General features: G+C 52.2%; 1 protein-coding gene and 1 non-coding gene across 2 annotated transcripts in view; both read left to right on the top strand.

Moving 5' to 3' along the window:
- Positions 1 to 4,046: 4,046 nt before the first annotated feature.
- The window catches only part of SCARA5 (scavenger receptor class A member 5), a 122,120-nt gene continuing 107,845 nt past the window's right edge, over positions 4,047 to 18,321 (top strand). Inside the window, exons 1-2 of the mRNA XM_036241938.1 lie at positions 4,047 to 4,412; positions 8,535 to 8,652. Coding sequence (XP_036097831.1) covers positions 8,541 to 8,652 — 112 coding nt within the window. The 5' untranslated portion in view covers positions 4,047 to 4,412; positions 8,535 to 8,540. The remainder of the gene's footprint in view (positions 4,413 to 8,534; positions 8,653 to 18,321) is intronic.
- Positions 9,788 to 9,894, top strand: LOC118616581. The gene has a single exon (XR_004956578.1). It is a non-coding gene; the product is annotated as a U6 spliceosomal RNA (small nuclear RNA).

Below are 18,321 nucleotides of genomic sequence, written 5' to 3'. Positions count from 1 at the left end.
TACATGTTGAATGGAAGTCGGCCTCTCTCTCTCAGACAGTTAAAAAATAACCTAACACTGCTCCCCATGACAGCCCCTGAGTGGTTTCTACTCTAGGCTAAGCATTGCTCTTTCCTGTTGCGTTCTGGACCCTTCACCACCCTAGTGACTCCCGTGGGCACCCTCTCCGGCCATCTAAGCAGTGACTTAATCTTTCAGTCAGAGGCACCTAGAACTGAATACACTTCACCAGGTCTGTGCTCATTAATGCAGACTGCAGGAGATCTGTCACCTCCATTTTCTGCTTACCATGCTTCTATTGATGTAACCTAAGTTTTGAAGTAGCTGTTTATCTCAACTCTTGCTTACATCAACCTCAAAGTCATCTAAACTCTTAGGGGTTTTTTCTTAAGTGCCCATACTTTGTTTGTGGGCAGATGAGTTTTTCGAATATTGCTGTCTATCTTACACTTCTCCTACAAAATCTCTTCTTCTGAATTCTGGCCCAAATTCTCACCCTGTTTTGAGAAGTTTCTTATGATTCTCTTGAATAAGCATATTTAGCTGCCAGTTATAAATTCCTCGTATTAAAATTACTTCATCATCTAATTCCCAAACAAAATTTATATCATCTGAGCTCTAAGAACGATCCTCTTAGAGCCCCCCAATCTGTGACCCATTTTGGGTACCCTGGGCCATTGAGTTTGGCAACAGAAGGAGGTCTGGGCAAGCCCTACTCATGGGTCTCTGGCCTGTGCACATGACGGAGAGGGGGCGCATCACCTTTACTGCCTATAACCCTGGACCAGTGTCAGAAAACCTGGGCTGTCTCATGTAATCCATCATCCCCATACCTTCTGGGAAATGAATGGGAATGAGCTGAGCCCACGGAGACGAAGCAGATGGTTGGGTAGATTCCACGATGGATGAAGAGCAGGGAACTCCACAAGGCGGAGGCTCCTGATCCCACTGTGTTGGACTCAGTGCCAGCTGTCAACAGCTGGACACTAGACAAAGAATCACATCGTGATTAATACTCCATCTGTCAGGGACTGTCAACTCTGGAAAATAATAATAATGCTAACATTTGCGGAGTGCTTTGAGTTTTCAACATTCCTCTCCCTTGTAGTAACCCTTAAGATGGAAAAGCCAGGAGATCACAAGCCAGTTTTATAGATGAGGAAATGAATTTTCACAGAGGTTCAGTGACTTGCTCATACCCGCGGCTCTTGGGAGGGTGGAGCTGGGAGTCAAGGCTGGGTGTCCTGGCTTGAAATCCAGTCTTCTCTCCACAAGGCATCGCTGAAGCCTACTATTCATGTCACACATCAGTAAATGTTGATCTACCACCTACGTTGGGCCTGTCACTGGGCAAGCTGCTGGAGGGGGGCACAGAAGAGTATAACGCATGAACCTTGAGCTCCGTGAGCTCATAGCAACCTAAAGCACTTTGTTCAGGCGCCTGACCAGGTGGAACAGCCCTAGGCACTAGGCCATCAAAAGTAAAGTAGGCCCGGCCAGTGTGGCGCAGTGGTTGTGTGTTGACCCATGCATCGAGAGGTCGCCAGTTTGATTCCCGGTCAGGGCACATGCCCAGGTTGTGGGCCTGATCCCCAGAGCGGGGCATGCAGGAGGCAGCCAATCAGTGTTCTCTGTCATTGATGTTTCTGTCTCTCTCTCCCTCTCCCTTCTTCTCTCTCTAAAAATTAATTTAAAAAACATTTTTTAAAAGTAGAAGTGGCCCAGTTAGTGGCCGGGGTGGTCCTGAAGGGTGAGCTGAATTGAAAAGTCTGGGAAGGTGGTGGTGGAGGGTGGGCAGTGGGCAGTCTCAGTAGTTGGGTGTGAGTGTAGAAGGGTAAGAAGGGACTAGCCTAAATGCTGACAGAAGGGGTGTAGGGGTCAAGGTGACAGAAAACAGGGTAGAGAGGGTGAGCCAATGGCAATGGGCAGCCACTGACCTTGCGCAAGGAGGGAAACCCATGCTTTAGGTGTCCAGCTGACATTTATGGGGCTATGCTGCAGGGTGGGGAGCAATGACAAGTGGGACATGTTCCCTCCCTCAGAAAAATGACAGACAGGATTGCCGTATTGTCCTCTCAGAATGAGTGGCTCCTCATCACACTCCAACAGCACAAGACAGGAATGGAACTCGGGGTGGGGGGCTGGGCGAGAATACAGAACTCTTTAAAGAGTGGATGAAAAGAATTCTGGAGGTGCTGGAGGTTGTCTGCATAACATGAAGCAACTTAGCACTACTGAACTGTACACTTACAAGCTGCTTGACCTTGGAGAAGTTACTTAGTTCCTTCATCTCTGTAGAGTGGGAATAACAGTACCTACCTCACAGGGTTGTTGTCAAGGTTAAATGAGTTAATATAAGAAAAGCACTTAGCGCTGGCTGGTTTGGCTCAGTGTTTAGAGCGTTGACCTGCAGTCCAGAGAGACCCGGGGGTTCTGTTCCCGCTAAGGACACGTACCTCGGTTGCAGTTTGTCCCTGACCCAACCTGGGTCGTGCATCGTGCGGGTGGTGACCACTCGATGTGTCCCTTTCACGTCGATGTTTGTCTCTCTCTCTCTCTTCCTCTCTCTCCCTCCCCTCTATCTGAGGATAAAAAAAGAAGTAAAGCCCTTAGAACTGCTTAGCACGTGGTATATACTATTAAGTGTTTTCTCCTCTCTTTCCCTCTCTCTCTTGTTAAACCCTCACCTAAGGACATGCTTAGAGAGAGGAAGGAAGAGGGAGAGGGAGAGGAAGAGAGAGAGAGAAACAATAATGTGAGAGAGAAACATCGACTGGTTTCCGTCCATATGCTCCCTGATTGGGGATCAAACCTGCAGCCCAGGCACGTACCCTGACCGGGAATCAAACCAGCATTCTTTCAGTACACAAGACAACGTTCAACCAACTGAGCCACTCGGGCCGGGTTCTTCTCTCTTTCTCTTCTCCCCTGTTCCTTCTTCTTTCTCCTCCTTCTATTATTATTATTATCATCATTATTATTATCTCACTACTATATTTTCCCTCTGCAATACAGAGCCTCATTGGAGCTGCCTCCCAGGGACGGTCAGGAGTGCAGTCCCTGACAATGACTAAGACATTTCTGACTCAGCTGTGGGTTGGCAGCTGCACTGTGAAGAGGGCGGAGCCTTGGCAAACTCTCCTCATGGACGAGATCCGACCCTCGAGTACTGAGGCTGAATTTTTAACCAATAAACGGGAGCCTATGCATAAATGTAACCTGCAGACCTCTGTCCTCAGGCTGTCCACTAAAATTGACGGTATTGCCACGGCTCGAACTATTTTTAGGATTTCCCTAATGCCTTTCCCCATCTCCACCTCAATCAAAATGTAACTGCCCTCTTAACATTTTGGTTAGATCTCCTTTTCGAAATGTAATCAGTCATGCTTAGGGTTATAGGGATTTCTGCCTGTGTCTGCCCCTCGACCTGGGTGGCAACCCCCTCGTCTTCCTCACTCCTGCATCCCCGCCCTGTGCGATGTCAGTGCTTCACAAATGCTGGCTTTATGGTGAGTTATGTTGAGACTGACTTCGCGAATCAGGAGACATACTTCTGAATATCCCCACTGCGGCTGATCTGCGTCCTTTGGGGTGGATGCGATTTTAGGAAAACACGAAGTAATTCCTTTTTACTATTTTTGTATTTTAAAATTGTAATCTACTGTGTAAAATTTTATTTTATTTTATTTATTTTTATAATGTTTATTTTTGTTACACGAAGTAATTCTAAGCTAAGTTTGGTGAATTCATTCAACAATGCCAATTTGGTCCTATAAATAAGTTTACAAGTCTGGTTTCCTCGCATGGCTTGTAAGCCAGGTCTACCTGTCATTCTCCTGGAAGATTTCCAAAAGGTACTTGGCGCAGGGCCTTTAGAATAGGCACGTGAAGACCAAGGCTGCCTTCCCTGCTCTGGACCTAGCAGCCATGCCTGCGTGGGGTTGTAATGCCCAAATTGGCCACCAGAGGGGGAACATGTTCCAGACCCCAAGGTGGGCCTCCACTCTTGCTCCAAAAACTTTGCATTTAAAGACTGGCCGCCAGAGCAGCTGCAGTTCACGTCTCAGTCAGTACCTAGCAGAGCTGCTGGTGCCTCCACAGAACATCTCCCGAGCATTGCCCCAGGCTGAACGAGGCGAGGCACCAAGACAGGGACTCCCCAGCCCCAGGCACCCCGCTCGGGCACAAAGCTGAGTCTTGCCTCCTGACTTGATCCTCCTGGAGAAGTGACCCTCAAGACAAGTCACCGGGCACCCCTACAGTCTCCTTCTATGACTCTGTCTGGATTTGCCTGGCTGTGGGGAGAAGCTCCGAGCAGCTGCCTGGGTCTCAGTGCGGTGCAGCAGCCAGCCACCATGGCGGGTGCCGGGAACTGAGGGCACAGCCTCTGCAGCCTCGGCGGAGGCACTAAGGTGAGTCTTTATCACTTTGACACTAACTTAGTCCCAACACCTGGGGCTGGTGTCCCAAAGGCCGTTGGAGGACACTGAGAGGTGGCGGATGGAGCAGGGCACGGTGTTTGGGGATCCTCAGGCGGTGGCGCACAGAGGGGCCAGCACCAAGTGAGAAGGTCCCAGTGCCAGCCTGTGGGGTCCATGAGGCCCTGTGCCAGCGGCCTGGACTGGCGAGTGTGAGTCTGCATTTGGGTGCCAGAGGAAGCTACTGCCTTAGTGACCACTATTCCTGGCTTGCGTCACTGCTCCAGAGCCTATTCAGGGACAGATGGTACAGGTGGCAGTCCCTCTACATGTGCAGAGTATGTGTGTGTGTGCACGTGTGTGTGTGTGTGTGCACATGTGCCCAGTGGTGGAATATATGAAGGGAGAATTCATTTATAAGACATCTATACCTTTCCAGCTTTGGGTTATGCTTTAGGTTAACTAAGTACAGTTAGAGGGGGAAAGGGCTTAAAACCTCCTCAGTGATTCTCTCTCCAGAGAGAGCCACATGAAAGCTAGGCAATCCAAAGGAAAGCTGTGAGCCCTGCAGAATTAGTTGCTGGATCCACCTTCTTTGCAGCCACAAGCAAGGCTCGTGCCACCCCTGGGCAGGAAGAATGGATCGAGTCCTTCTCCTGCCCAGAAAGGGACTGTGAGTCAGGATCTGGGTCTTAGCTCTGGTCTGCATCACGATCACCTTTCGCAAAAGGAACCTCTAACAACGTGGTTTCTGGCTCTGTCAAGGCAGGAGGGAGGCCTCAGGAACTGCAGGCCCCCCACTTGGCTGCTGGGCAGAATCAGAAGATGCTGGGGGGCTGTTGGCTCTCACCAGACTCTGCCACCAACTTCCTATCTGCCCTTCTGCGCAAAGCCCTTCCACGTACACTGTCCCGCATGAAGCTCTCGATAACCGAGTGGCTGGCAGATGTGGCTGGCTTCTCCCCATCACAGAAATGATGGCCTGAGGCTGCGCGAGCTCAGCTGATTGGGCCAAGTTCCCGAGTCATAAGAAAAGTGCAGCCAGATAAGACCCTATGTCCGCTGGCCTGCACAGAGCGCCTGGGGTGGGGCTGCAGGTAGCGGGGAGCGCCAGCTCTAAAAGGCATCCTCAAGACACTCTAAGAGGTCAGTAAAGTGTCCTCTCCATCGGGGAGGAAGGCCCCACTGTGACTTGAAACACAGAAGTCTAGGTTCCTCGGGCTTCCTCCACAGGGCACCTGGGCGACCACACCCTGCCCATGTTTCCATGGCCCTCATCCCATCCTTTCCAACTCTCAGAGCCTCTTCTTGGCCCCAGAGCCCCCACCTGGCCCTCTTTAGTGACTCATCTTGGACTCCAGAGGTGGTCAGTGACAGGGATGGATACACCCTTCCCGGATAAAGCAACCGCATGGCTGAGCCGGTGCCGGGTGGGAAGTTTGTGCGGCACCTCATCCCTCTCCGACATCCGCTGGTTCTTGCCTCCTTGTGCCTCGATGGCTTATCTTTCAAATGGGGATGACAGACTGACACTGCCTGCCCCCCTCAGTGCTCCTGGGAGGGCAGAGCGATCCTGGATGGCAAGTGGTCTGGAATTCGTGGGATGTGCACACTAGGGGTTCCGCTCCTTTATTAGCACACACGGCAGTTAGTTGTACCTTGTCTGAGAGCACAGACTTGGCCCAAAGGCTTGAAGATCACTGATCAACGATCGAAGGGTCCAAAATAAAACTTGAGGCAGAAAGAACATCATTCGGTTTCATTCCTAAGTAACAAACATTAGCAGAGCTGGCTGAGCATTTTGCAATCTCATCTCATTCACGTCTGGCTCCTGCTCGGCCAGCCCCTCCCCAACAAGCTCCCCAGGGCTCCTGCTCCACCAGCTGAGGGTGCGGAGGAGCAGAGATGGGCCGCCCTACAGACACAGTCCAGATAGCAAACAGCGCTGTCTAGCTTTGGTCCAGAGCTGATCAGCAGTGGGGAGGTAAAAAGAAGACGGGGCTACAGCAGTCCAAGCCCGGCTCCCACCTCCATTCCCCGCATGGCCGCTTGGGCGCTCTGCAGCCTCTGGGCAGCAGTGCCTGTTGCCTTTGGCAAGGAGTGGGTTACCACATGCAGAAGACACTGGCCTCCTGCTTTGCAGCTCTCCAGGATCCGGTGGAGGCCAGGGGAAGGGGTGCCTCACACGGTGCTGTGAAACCAGGGAGGGTCCCCAGCAGCTCAGCAGCAGCGGAGCTGCTCGGGGCCCCACCTAGAGGCCCTTACTGGGTGGAGGACTTGGATGGATGGAGGGAATTCGGAGGCTAGCAAATTGGACAGAACTGCAGCACAGAGAAGCTGGGATAGGAGCTGTCTTGGGCTCTGGGAACCCCCAGGGCAGGGAGGAAAGGTCATGGCAGAGCCGTGGGCTCCCCTCTGTCCCTCCCTCCCACAGGCTGGAAGAAAGGCCTGCAGAGACTGCGAACACCCTGACTGTGTGTGTATGTGTGCGTGCTTGCGCGTGCACGTGTGTGTGAGTGCATGCACGTCTGTGGGTGCATCCATGTGTGTTACATGCACGCACGGTGTGCAGGAGATGTGGCTTGAAAAGTCAAGAGCAGAATTCATTATTCATCCTTCTGGCTGTCAGAAGGACAGTTGTGTGGCAACTGGTCATTTATGGCTTCTTCTCAGCCCTGAAGTCAGAGGTCTCTGGAGGCAAAGGTCACGTCATGGAAACAGGGGATTTGTTTGCTCTGCCAGGCAGACCGTCCGGCCAGCCTCCTCCTCCATTCTCCCTACTGAGCGGACTGGTCCTGATGCCACTGTCCCCACCTGCCTCTGAAGGGGGACTCGCGAGGTGGCGCTGCTTTCAATCAGCAGCACTGTCCTTCCCCACCCTGCCGGCCTGTTGGGCCAGGTCTCCTTCCCGGTGGTGGACCCCCGGCTGGCACCCTGGGCCTCAGGACTGAGTGTGCTCCACGCTGGGCCTGGGGCCCATCCATCTTCCCAGGGGCTTTTAGCCTCCAAAGAATTCAGTTTTTACAAGTGGAGTTTTTGGATTCAATACTCATATAGTCAAAGAACATCAGAACAAAGGTCAAGTTAAATTAATGTCTAAAGTAGAACATAATTTATAAAATCACTGAACATTATATGTGAAAAAAGTATCAAGTATTTTATGTAAATAAATACTTTGTAATTTGGCTCGAAAAGATGGATTTTCTCATTATACAAGGAATACATCATAGAAAATCCAGGAAATCCACAAGCAGAGGCACGGGTCCCACCCAAGTCCTGTGACACACCTGGAACAACCAGGACGTCCCATGTGCACTCTGCCCTGTCGCACATGCAGGGCGTGTGCATATTACACAATGGGCGGTGGTGTACACACTGAACAGGGCTGGTTCATTAGCAGAGCATTTTCCCCAGTCGGTGGGTATGTTCCTGGAACACCACGGGTAGGACCTCAAGCTCCCGTGATTCAGCCTCAGGAAGCCATTCGGGTACCTCCTGGGTGGAAGGCTGCCCAGGTCTTGGTGTCTGGAGGGACCACCGGCTCCTTGGGCTCCTGCGGGAATGATTCCCTGCTATGATCCTGCTGAACCAGCTCCTGTAACCAGCAGCCTGGCCGGGTTGGGAGCACTTCTGGTTCTAGCTGTGTTGGCTGGTGGTCTCTGTACCTGCCGTTGTGTCTACTTTCCCTCGTTTTCAACACAGAACAGAAACCCAAGTCTCTCTGACATGCTCAGGGCTGCAGAGCCTCAGAAACTGCTCCATGTGCTCCTCCAGGCCCCGCCCTGCATGGCTCTTGGTGCCCCCCCAGCTCAGGGCACCAGCCCACTGAGAGCTGTTGAAAGGAAGAAGATGGTCACGATCAGAAAGGCCCAAAGGGCCTTGTCTTCTGAAGCACTGAGGAAATTGGAGAGGAACAGAAGTCCTGAGGACCCAGTAGATGCCACCTGTTGATGAGGACAGGGTCCCATTGTTCAGGCGCAGGGTCACAGGATAGACCCTTTGTTTCTTTTTCTATCCATTTGTTTCTGTTTCTACTTACAGTTTTTTCTTTCTCTCTACCCCTGCTTCCTTCCTCTCCCTCCTCTTCTCTCGCCGTCTCTCTGGCTGCTGCTGCAGGACGGGATGGAGAACAAAGCCATGTACCTCAACACCGTAAGCGACCGCGACACCAGCTCCATCTTTGAGGAGCCCTTCGATGGCAGGAGCCTGTCCAAGCTGAACCTATGTGAGGATGGTGAGTGCCTCTGGCTGGGTCTCGGGTGAGAGATCTTCCCTGACCCCTACACTCAACCTCGGCATTGTCCCAGGTGCTGGTGACCTCCCGCCTAGTATGCATGTATTGAACTTCATGCTTTGAAAGGTCTTTTCCAAGTGTCTTCTCATTCATACATCTCAGCAAACCTTTGTGATCAGCAAGATGAGTACCCATTTTACAGATGAGCTAGTGAAGGCTGAGAAAAGCATTAGGGATAATTCAACACATAGAGGGGTTCCAGCCCTGAGTCTCCTGACCCCTTTTGTCTCTCTTCCGAGTGAGTGAGGCAAGGGTCAGACAAAGGCATCTGAACCAATTAGCCAGGACCCTCTCAAATGAGAAGCCACCAATCCATTTCTAGAAGCTTTTGTGAGAAAAAAACATACTCTCCAGGTGCTCATCTGCCCCCAGGTCTGAGGCCCCAGGTTCCCCTTCTTGGTGACCCAGATGTCTCTGCATCTTTGGGAGCTGGTAATTTGCTAAAACTCTGAAGATGTAACTGATATAGCCCAAAAATAGCCAAAGCTCCTTGCCAACAGCCTGCCTCCTGTGTACCCAGCACAGAGCTCAACATTTAGTAGGTGCTTTTAATAAAGGCTTGCTTCATGAATGCACATACTTCTCTTTGCATTGAGTGTGGGAGTGGACGGCACCATCCCCATTTCAGAGATGAATAGAATGAAGCTCACACAAGAGTCCTATAAAGACTTATTGTCAATGAGATAAACTTATTGTCTGTATCAGGGTTCTCCAGACAAACAGAACTGGTGTGATGTTTATTTCCAATATAAAGAAATATATTATACAGAATTGACTCATGTGATTATGGAGTCTGAGGAGTCCATGATCTGCCATCTGCAGACTTGAGACTCAGGAGAACTGGGGTATAAATCAGTTCAAGTGAGAAGGCCTGAGAACTAGAGGAGCCAATAGTGTAAATAGCACTTTGAGGGCTGGAGAAGGTGAGACATCTCAACTCAAGCAGCCAGGCAGGAAACAAAAAGCAAATACCTCCACCTTTTGTTTGATTCAGGCCCTGAACTGATTGGATGAGGCCCACCCAATTGGGAGAGCAATCTGCTTTACTGAGTTCACCAATTCAAAAGCGAATCTCATGCTCACTTCGGCAGCACGTATACTAAAATTGGAACGATACAGAGAAGATTAGCACGGCCCCTGCACAAGGATGATGTGCAAATTCGTGAAGCGTTTTGTATTTTTTGCCAGGGTCGTGATGAAACATCTCACAACGACCCAGCCACATTGCCTCCCATCTCCTTCAGCCCCTCAGACCCCCAGCTCCACCCTAAAGAAACAACCAAACAAACAAAAAACCAAAAGCAAATCTCATTCAGAAACACCTTCCAAGACACACCCAGAAATGATGTTTAATCTGGGCACTGTCATGGCACATTAACCATGATGCAGTCCTTTTCTCAAGAACATGTCCTGTTGTGCTCCACTCTGCTAGCTGCCTCTGCTATAAAATTACTCAACATAGAAATGGCTTTCATGCTCCAATCCTGTTTTTTCTCGCACAAGGTGGTTTAGAAAGGCAGGGACGAAGGACAAGCACTCAAGGTAAATGTGTGCTTGTGACCAATACACCTCCGCATGCTTCCCTGGTAAACTGCCCACCATTACACCGCTTCCTCTGGATCCCAGTCAACAAACATATTTTGAGAATCCACAAAGTGTCAAGCTGTTGGTTAGGTGCCAGGGATGCTCCAAAAAGAGATTAAACCATCCTTGCCTTCAAAGTACTTATGATCCCAGTGGAAGGGACTGGTGTGGGGACAATTACCCATAATACAAAGTAGGTGAAAATATGTGTGATTACTGAAGTCAAACACGGAGAAGCCTTTCTGGAAAAGGCCTTAAAGACTGAATACAATTTTGTAAGAGAAGAGGTAGGTGGGGAAGGGCATGGTCGGCTGAGCTGTACTAAGCCAGGCCAGTGTTTCTGTTGGGTTAATGCTACCTGGGAAGAGAGGAAGGACCCTGGAGCACTTGGCCACTGGTCAGGGCTCAGCACATCCCCACTAGCACCTCAGCAAAGGCCAAGTTGGTTTCAATATCCTTACTCCAGTCCCCTTCCCACCAGCCCATCAGTGGGGAGGCCTCGTTGAGCAAGACAGAACTGGGGTCCAGCATGATGGGGGAGACTGAAGGACTACCTCCTGTCTCCCTTGCATGCACTTCTGACCCCCCTTTCCCCGCTTTGCTTTTTCCTTTTTCCCATAGTCTTATGTTCTTCTAAAATTACATATGTAATTTTCTTATTATGTTTATCATTTGCTGTCTGTTCCTCATGAGAAGAACAGACTGGACAAGGGCAGCATCTCAGTTTTGTTCATTGATGTCTCCCAGCCTGGCATGTAGTAAGAGCTCACTAATATTTGATGAATGAATGAATGAATGAATGAACACAGGGGTCCTTGAAATCTAAACGTGGCAAAACAAAGGCATTTGAAATGTGAATTCCAAATCATCTGGGCCTCCCCGGCTTGCTGTTCCTGGATGCCAGGTGTGAGGTGGGGAGGAGGACACCAGGAACCCAAAAGACTAGAGTGTTGGGATGCAGCCAGCTGCCTAAAACTCCTGGGTTTCTGGTTTGATTCCCCCCCTTCCCTTTCATTTTGAAGAGGAAAGTGATGAGCTCTGGCTTGGGAAATTGCAGCCAGATTTGATCTATTTTCTCAGGACTTGGCTTTTCTTGATCCTCATCTCTGGAGAATGTAACAGCATCTCTGGAGTGTACCAGGAGAGGGAGGGGAAGGGTGGAGCAGGTGGGAAGGGGCACAGAAGTTGATGGGAAGAAGACAGAGCGCAGAGGTGGGGACAGGGAGCGAGACTGAGCCACCCGTGGGCCTTGAGGGAATTAAAACCGTACTGTCTGGTGGGCTTCACTGGGGCTCCAAGTCCTTTCCAGATTTCCCCCCCAGAAGGTTGGGAGGTGGGGAGGAGAGGAGGTGCCCCCTCCTGGTCCTGGGGATACTGGGATCTGGGAAAGCAAAGTTGCCAAAATGCAATTTGGAAATTAAGGTATGACTTGGACTTGAATGCAGGTGGGACTTTAAAGAGGTCGGGGTCATGCACTGACAACTTCCCCTCCCCTCCCTTCTGCTCGCCTTTCTTTTCTCCTCCCACCCTGCCTTTATCCCTCCCTTCTTTTCACTTACCAGGTGAGAAGGGAGGGTGAGGACTGCTCAGTCCCCTCCATGAGAAGCCATTTTGCCCACCCCTTGCATCCTTGGAGGCTCACTCCCACACCCCGCTCTGTGACGCCATGGGGACTGCTCCCATTTCTGCACCCCGTGGTTGGGACGCTGCTGGGACTCACCTCCTTCCCTGTGTCTGAGCTTTCAGCACCCTATTGGAATCCCTGTTGATGGGAAGGCCCCAAGGGCAGGAACCTCCTCACCTCCATGTCTCCACCTGGCAAAAGCATCGGTCCCACCTGTGTTGCGGAACTACCGTGCAAGGAGTAACTGCAGAATCCCACCTCCCAGGTCCGTTGGCCAGGCCTTCTCGGCCTTGATGCCTACTTACCCTCCCTTGGAACAGAAACACACACAGGGGCCAGCTGGGTCTGCTCCCCCCTCTCCCCCTTCCTCTCGCTTCTCCTTCCTGCCCTCCCCTCTCACCTTCCCCGTCCTTCCTCTTCCCCTTCTTCCCTGGCCTGGACAGCTGTAGGCCTCTCCAGTCTGGCGCCAGGAGGCGGGGGAGGCGGAGGGCCGGGCGTGGGCGGTGTTTGGCTGCGCCTGGCTCCTCCACGGCCCTTTCCGAGGGTCAGGGAGAAGTGTTAGTGTCAGAAAAATATTGCAGTCAGTCACCCCGCAGCCTCAGACCCTCCACCACACTCGTGGCATCGTCACCGGCCGCAAATGGGAGGCTCGCAGAGGTAATGAGTTACACATGTTCCTGGCTGCGCCTGGACGCCTGCTTCTGCGTTTCGGGCCCGAGCTCCCCATTCCGGTATTCCTTCCCCATAAAATTAAATTATTCTCCCGGGGGAACCCCCACATCTCCTTTCTCATCAATCAGATCTTCCCAGTGTATCTGGCGCAGCTGAGGGCTGCTGGGCAGGTGCCCGGGGCTCGCAGTGGATTTCCTGGGAGGGTCCCTGGGGCCCACGGAGGGCCCCCGCCCTCTGCAGGCTGGAGAACTGAGCACCGAGGCAGGAGATGAGCGGAGACGCGAACTCCCACAGCAGCAGCGTGCTCCCGGGTTCTGTCCCGGTTAGAGCAGAGCAGAGAGCCAAGTGCTGCGAGATGAATGTGTGGTCACTGGGGTGGCGGCAGGCTGGGTCCTGGGTCTCTCTTGCCTGTGGGGTGGTCCTCCCACAACATGGGGAACAACCTGGGGTGGTGACAAGAGCCCAGACTTTGGAGTTTGGCAGATCTGGGCTGAATCCATAGATCACACTGGCTGTGTGACCTTGCGCTCGGGCAGTGTCTTCTGTTTGCCCCCCATCACCACCATTCACGCACTCTCCGCCTCCTTGGGGTTGCCTGTCGGGGAGCCACCCTGAATGGAGATGGGAGACAGAAGAAAGCGAGGTTGGAGTATTTACTCGCCCACTGCCAGCTCTATGGAGTCACCTCAGGCTGCTGTGTCCTTCCACTCAAGGTCATAGGTCCTTGTAAGCCACCCTCTCCACACTGGCCTTTCTGCCCAGGTTCCAGCACTGGCCCCCTCCTTGACCCTGGGGGCCGGGGCTGGTTACAGCCCAAGGACACCGCTCCAGCCCTTGTGGGCATCTTAATTCCTTTTCTAAATCCTGTGAAGTCGCCTAGTTTGAGTGGGCCATCTGTTTCCCTGACCCTCTAAACCTCAGTGTCCCCATCTGCCAAATGGGAATAATGTCACTCACTCCACGGGAGCAGTGGGGAAATCAGGTGGCATAACCCACCAAAGCACCTTGTACACAGTCAATCCTCGATACATGTGTATTTCACCTTCCTGACCTTTGGGGAGTCCCTGCACATCTTGGGAACATGAAGAGAAAGGAGAGGGAGAGACGAGACTGCTGCCACCCAGGGTCTCCCGGGGACCCAGCCTGGATAACATTGTAAAGCTGGTTCTTACCTTCTGCTAAAGAAAACGCTGTCTCAGCCCTGGCTGTGTGGCTCAGCTGGTTCAGTCCCATGCGCTGAAGGGTCTCCAGTGGAGTCCCAGTCAGGGCACATGCCCGGGCTGCGGGTTTGATCCCCGGTTGGGGTGTGTGCAGGAGGCAGCCAGTCTGTGCTTCTCTCTCACATCGATGTTTCTCTCCCTCTCCATTCCTCTCCCTCTAAAATCAATAACAACATATTTAATTAAAAAAAAGAAAGCACTTTTGCAGCTAATGAACTTCCTCATGAAGCCTAGATACTCAAGGAAACCGAGCGAGTTCTTTTAGTCCACTCTCCCACATAGCAGAATCTTTAAGGGATATTCTGGGTTCCGAGGGCCCCTGGTTCTGCGCATGCGTGAGGCTGGCCGTCTCCCCCACCTCCACGCGGATTACAGCAGCTGGCTCCCAGAGGCCTTCCTGAGGTTTGCTACCAGAGGGTGGAGGGATGTTTTATTGTCCCCAGTGGAGTCTGGTGTCTTTCGAAGGGGACAGGGAAGAGTGAGAGGAGCCCAGACACCCCGAGGCGCCTTTACATTGTGGTGTGAAAGGAAACTCTGCCTTCTTCATTCACTAAATCGCCCATCGCCAAACTATGCCACTTTGTAGGTGGCGTGACTCCGGGGAGTGGGGGCTGCGAGGATGGCTCTGAGGGGCGTGCTGCTGGCCTGGCACACTCTGGGGTGGGGGGAGGGCCTCCACGGACAGCGCGGCCATACGTGGGAGGGGGCGTCAGGAGATACCTGAGCGGAGGGGAGCTGAGCCAGGTCCTGGTTATTGTTCATCGTATCACCCACTTCTCCACACCCAAGGATCTTGCTCTTCTGGTTCCTGCCCTTCATTCCCTTGCTCATTCCTTCCTTCCTTTTCTCATCTTCATCTTTCAATGAGAAAGGTGCTTTTCAGGCATCCTGCGGGTGCTTCGCACTGCCTGTGTGCAGCGAGGGCCGCAAGGAGGCACGAGACTAAGTTTCTCTGGCCCTTTCCCCGGCCTCTGGCCCTTGTGTGCTGTCCATTCACACCTAGGCTGCAGCTTGTACACCTGAGTCCCCTCTGGACTCTAAGTCCTTAAGGGCAGACACTGTCCACCTTAGGTTCATCTTCGTGTTCTCAACACCTAGCGCTGTGTCTTGCACATGGAGACGCCTTTGCTTGTGGAATGACCGAACACATTCCTGTTCACCAGGGGGAAGGAAGGCTTAGAGACGTAAGCTTGACAAATGAAAGGAATTGTGACTTCATTTATCCAAAGATTACAGGGCTTTACCGTGCTGCTGGTAGGTGCAGAAATATAAGATCATGGGTCCTGCCCTCAAGGGGATTAAAGTCCCCCGAAGCCACAGACATGTAAACAGACATCGCATTATAATTGGATTAATGCTCAGCTGGATGTGCAAGCGATGTGCAGTTAAAGGGGAGAAGAAGGAGCCCTCAGTGGGCCTTGGCGGGGTGGTAGGGGAGGAAAACCTTCTGCAGGAATACACATGGGAGCAAAATTTCAAAGGGCAGGCTGCAGTGCCTGTTAGAAAGGGCGGGAAAGACTCCCCAGCCAAGGGAGGAGCGTTCGGGCTGAGCAAGGACAGTGGTGGGAAGTAATCAGCACTCACTCCCCGAGCTCCGCCAGGCCAGGCACCATTCTAAGCATTTTACAAGTCTGAGCTCATTTGATCCTCACGTCAACCCAGTGAGATGAGTCTCATTATTAGACCCAAGTGACATATGAGGAACCAAGGCACAGAGACCTAGTAACTTGCCCAAACTCACAGCGTTAGGAAGGGTTGGTGTCAGTCCACTCAGGGTAACAGAACACCGTAGACAGGGGGCTGGTAAGCAAGAGAAACAGATTCCTCACAGTTCTGGAGGCTGGAACTGTAAGGTCAAGGTGCCAGCAGATCTGGTGTCTGGGGAGAGTCGGCTTCCAGGTTCATAGAAAGCTGTCTTTCCACTGTGTGCTCATATGGTGGAAGGGGCGAGGGAGCTCTCTGGGGTCTCTTTTACAAGGGGATTAATCCATTATGAGGGCTCCACCCTCATGACCTAATCACCCCACAGAGGCCCCACCTCCTAACATCATCACACTGGGTGTCAGGTTTCAACATATGAACTTGGAGGGATATGAACACTCAATCTGAGCAACTGGAGTCAGATTCACTGACACGACAGCCCACACTCTTAATTGTATGAGACTAAAGCCAAACCGTGGAAGGTCTCCTGTACCATCCATAGGGTCGGGGGTTTGGGGGCAAAGGGAAGCCAGCAAATGGTTTCCAAGCGGTGAAAGGAGACAGTCCGATTTGCATTTTAGAATGGTTATGCTAGCTGTAGCAGGACATTAGGTTGTCCAGCATCGAGGTCACCAGTGACCTCTGCAGAGCCATGTCTGTGGAGTGGGTGGAGAGAAGCCAGAGTGCAGTGGGCTGTGAGGCTCGGAAAAGAATCTGCGGAGTGGTGGAGGGAGTATGGGGTCAAATCTAGGAGGATAATCCAGAAGTGGAGGAGGTGGCAGATGACCCAGTTCTGCTTGTATACTCTTAGATGAGAGCTGACAGGTTGGTGGGGTGTGTGAAAGCGAGGTCCAAGGAAGGAGCTCTGGCTCATGCCATGCTGATATGGGTAAGAGGTTAGGAGATAAGGAGGAGAAGCAAAGAGACTGAGAAGGAGCAGCCAGGGAAGGGAAAAGCAAGAGTGTTGAACCCTGGAAGCATGCTGGGGAGGAAGGGGTGACCAGCTCTGCCAATGCTGCTGAAAGGTCGCATTAGAAGCGCAGTGAACACTGGCCATTGGACTGAGCCTCTGGGCATCAGTGGTGACCTGGTGTGTTAGTCAGCTCAGGCTGTGTAACAAAATACCACACAAACTGTTGGCTTCAACAACGGACGTTTATTTTCTCATGGTTCTGGAGGCTGGAAGTCCAACATCAAGGTGTCATCAGGGTGGGTCCTCCGGAGGTCTCTCTCCCTGGCTTACAGACGGCTGCCTTCTGGCTGTGTCCTCGCACGATCGTTTCTCTGTGCCTGTGTGCCCCTGGTGTCTCTCTGAGTGTCCAAATTTCCTCTCCTATAAGGACACTAGTCCAATTAGATCAGAGCCCACTCATTTTAACTTAATCACCTCTTTAAAGGCCCCCTCTCCAAATACAGTCACGTTCTGAGGTGATGGGGGTTAGAGCTTCAACATAAGAATTTAGGGATCACAATTCAGCCCATAACACTCCAGGCAAGAGCAGTTTCAGTGAAGTTGTGTGGGAGGAGGCAATTGGAGTGGGTTCAGGAGAGAACGTGAGGAGAGGAATTGGAGGCAGTGGGTACCTGCAGTTCTTTCGAGAAATTACGTATAAGAGGATACACATGGAGGAGGAAGGAAGATCAAGAGAGATTTTTTTTTTATCTTCACCCGAGGACATTTCTCCATTTTTTGTTCAGGTAGAGTGGGAGGGGGAGAGAGAGAGAGAGAAACATCGACATGAAGGGAACACATCGAGTGGCTGCCACCCACACAACCAACCAGGGCCGGGGACAAACTGCAACCGAGTTACGCGCCCCTAGCAGGAACCGAACCCAGGTCTCTCTGGACCGCAGGTGGACGCTCCAACCACTGAGCCAAACTGGCCAGGGCTTTTGTTTTATTTTTGAAGATGGGAGGAATAGCAGTACGGTGGATGCTGATGGAGTGATTCCACGCAGAGGGAAGCGCTGGCTAAGCAGAATTGCTGGAGTCAGGTCCCCGAATAAGGAGGAGAAGAGAATCTGAGGTGCGGGTGCGGGTGCAGGCGAAGCCAGGAGCACAGGCAGCTCACTGCCGTGGGAAGGGAAGGCAGTGTGAGGCCCGCACGCAGGTCAGTGGTTCCACTGTGGTGGGAACTCACAGAGGCGATTTCCTCGCTGCTTCCGTGTTTGCAGTCAAATAGGAAAGGAGAGGGGAGCAGGAGGAGGAGGATGGAACACGCCTGTGGGAGACGAGTGTGCGAATGGACTGGACAGGGAGCAAGCCCACTGGACAGCCCTCTGGCCCACTTGGGCTTGGTGACCACGAGCTTCAGGTCGGATCAGTCAACGCGGCGCCATGCGTTTCCTTTCTCCGCGAGCTCGGCTGGGGGACGGAAGCACAGAGCTGCGGGGTCCCCTCGAACCCGGCTTAGAGTGTAGCCACGGGGAATGAGGAAGCCGGAGAGGGACAAGGGAGTGAAGGCTGGGCGTAGAGAGTGAATAACAGATTATAGAAAGTACACTGAGCCCTGGCCGGGTGGCTCAGTTGGTTGGAGCGCCGTCCCGTACACCGAGGGGTTGCAGGTTTGATTCCCAGTCAGGGCTCCTATCTGGGGTTCAATCCCGGGTTGAGGTGCACACCAGAGGCAACTGATTAATGTTTCTCTTTCACATCGACGTTTCTCTCTCTCCCTCCCTCCCTTCCTTTCTCAAAGATCAATTAAAAATAAAAATAAAAACATATCCTCGGGTGAAGATTAAAAAAAGTAGAACGGACACCAGATCAGAAGGGAAGGTAGGACGTGAGGGGAGAGATGGGGGAAAGGC

This window comes from Molossus molossus, unplaced genomic scaffold, assembly GCF_014108415.1.
Source record: "Molossus molossus isolate mMolMol1 unplaced genomic scaffold, mMolMol1.p scaffold_m16_p_4, whole genome shotgun sequence".
NCBI lineage: Eukaryota > Metazoa > Chordata > Mammalia > Chiroptera > Molossidae > Molossus > Molossus molossus.
The sequence above is the reverse complement of the archived record's forward strand: the minus strand, read 5'-3'. Positions and strand labels throughout refer to the sequence as shown.